The sequence below is a fragment of the Penaeus monodon genome, chromosome 24, assembly GCF_015228065.2.
Source record: "Penaeus monodon isolate SGIC_2016 chromosome 24, NSTDA_Pmon_1, whole genome shotgun sequence".
NCBI classification, from domain to species: Eukaryota; Metazoa; Arthropoda; class Malacostraca; order Decapoda; family Penaeidae; genus Penaeus; species Penaeus monodon.
Window position 1 is genome coordinate 13,476,452 of NC_051409.1, and position 1,781 is coordinate 13,478,232.

Below are 1,781 nucleotides of genomic sequence, written 5' to 3' on the forward strand. Positions count from 1 at the left end.
AATCAACTAAAATATGCAAATCTGTGCAAACCACACCACACCAAAATGAACAAAAACATCCATTACATACCTCTCCCAAGTTGCTTGACGTAAAATGACATTTGAGCTACGAAGCTCCTGTCAGGAAAGCCAGAGAGTAAAATTAAAAAATGATACACACATGGACAATCTCTAATTCCACACATCAAAAAGCATGCTTTTATGCTAGTTACTTAACAAAAGGGCAACTTAACACAAAGAATGGAGTTTTTCTCATTTCCATTTTACAGCCCACAAATTCTTAAATCTTTAGCACAGCTATGCAAACATTTTACTCTTATTCATATATGATCTCCAAGATCAGTCCTAATGGCTTTAACTCCATTTTTGTGAGTAATTAAGGCTGACATTAAGCCTCTATATGTCAATCCATTTTCAAAGCTAACCTGTATTTTTTATTTACTAAATTATTAAGCTAAAGAAAAATTATTATAAGCTTGATAAAAATATCAAAATCATCTGACTCAATTTTCAAGGATGAAGGTTACAAGTTATTACAGAAATTAAATCTGAAGCATAAATTGATCTTCTAACTCTTTCATTGTACTCACTTGTATGTTTCCTGTTATATATCAAAAGAATATTTAAAGTCTAACAACACTTTTGAATAGTATTTGAATCACAAAACTATGTAAAGTATTTTTATACAAAGAAATTATTTTATTGTGTTCCAGGCCTTCATTACATCTCTTACCCAGAGAGAGAAGTTAATAATGGTTTCTTCAATTAACTAATAAAAAGGACTGAATGCTGCAGGATTCTATAGTTGTGCAATGAGAAAGTTACAATATTCATGTAACTAAAAAAGAAAAACAGAGCAAGGGGAAGAACACAAAGTTACAACCTCTGTAAGTACTTACCTTTCAAAAAGCAAACGAGAAAGTCGGTTCTTTCAGGTGTAGAGAACCATCATCTGCTGCCTGTGGGGAACACTGCTCGTGATATATAATTTATCCAGCCTCAAAATTAAGCCCCAAACATTTACAAAGCTAAACAAGAGTGCACGGTCTTTTTGTTTAAGCTTGACTGCAAACAATATCCAAGAATATTAAAGCACTTCATAAATATTTTTTTGCAAAACAAGATATCTTTATGACTTGTTTTCAAAAATAAATACAATAAAAAGATACATACTCCAAAAAACCTACATATCACACTATTCTATCTGCCACAAGTTTTTACATAGGCTGGTAAGGCAACAAGGAACAAGTCGAGCCCAGATAGCACATAACTGAGCTCAACTTCTATTCCCTTACAAATGTCTGATCACCACGAGCAGTGTCCCTCACAAGCACAGTTGTGTATTATATTCAAACCCTTTTCTTTTTCTCTCATACAGTGATGAGAGAGAAGAAAATAAAAAATACCACTGCCTTTAGAACCTGTAAACATCAAGTCAGGTTGAAAAGGCAGTACCAAAGATCTCAGAAAACCAACTGGGGCTCAATCCTTGCAGTACATATGAGCCAGATTTGCTACATAAAGCCACTACAAGGTATCCAAGTCTGGACATACTGATACCCTATCAATATGTCTCTACAAGAATACCTAAGTTTTTTTTCTTCACAACCTGTATCTATTATTCCCCCAAGACTGTCAGGGAAAAGTTAACAGCCTTTTAAGTATATTTTTGCAGACAAAAGGAAAAAATGAATATAAAACATTTGTTAATAATACCTAAAAATCTTTCCTCATCTTACTAGGACTAAAATAATAATTCATAAAAAAAAATTATATCTAAC

At 32.7% G+C, this 1,781-nt stretch overlaps 1 protein-coding gene across 1 annotated transcript in view; it reads right to left on the reverse strand.

The window, feature by feature from the left end:
* LOC119588597 (ATP-dependent RNA helicase A protein-like) overlaps positions 1-1,781 on the reverse strand; it is a 19,877-nt gene that overhangs the window by 11,310 nt on the left and 6,786 nt on the right. The window contains exon 6 of the mRNA XM_037937240.1: positions 71-117. Within this exon, the coding sequence (XP_037793168.1) occupies positions 71-117 (47 nt within the window). The remainder of the gene's footprint in view (positions 1-70; positions 118-1,781) is intronic.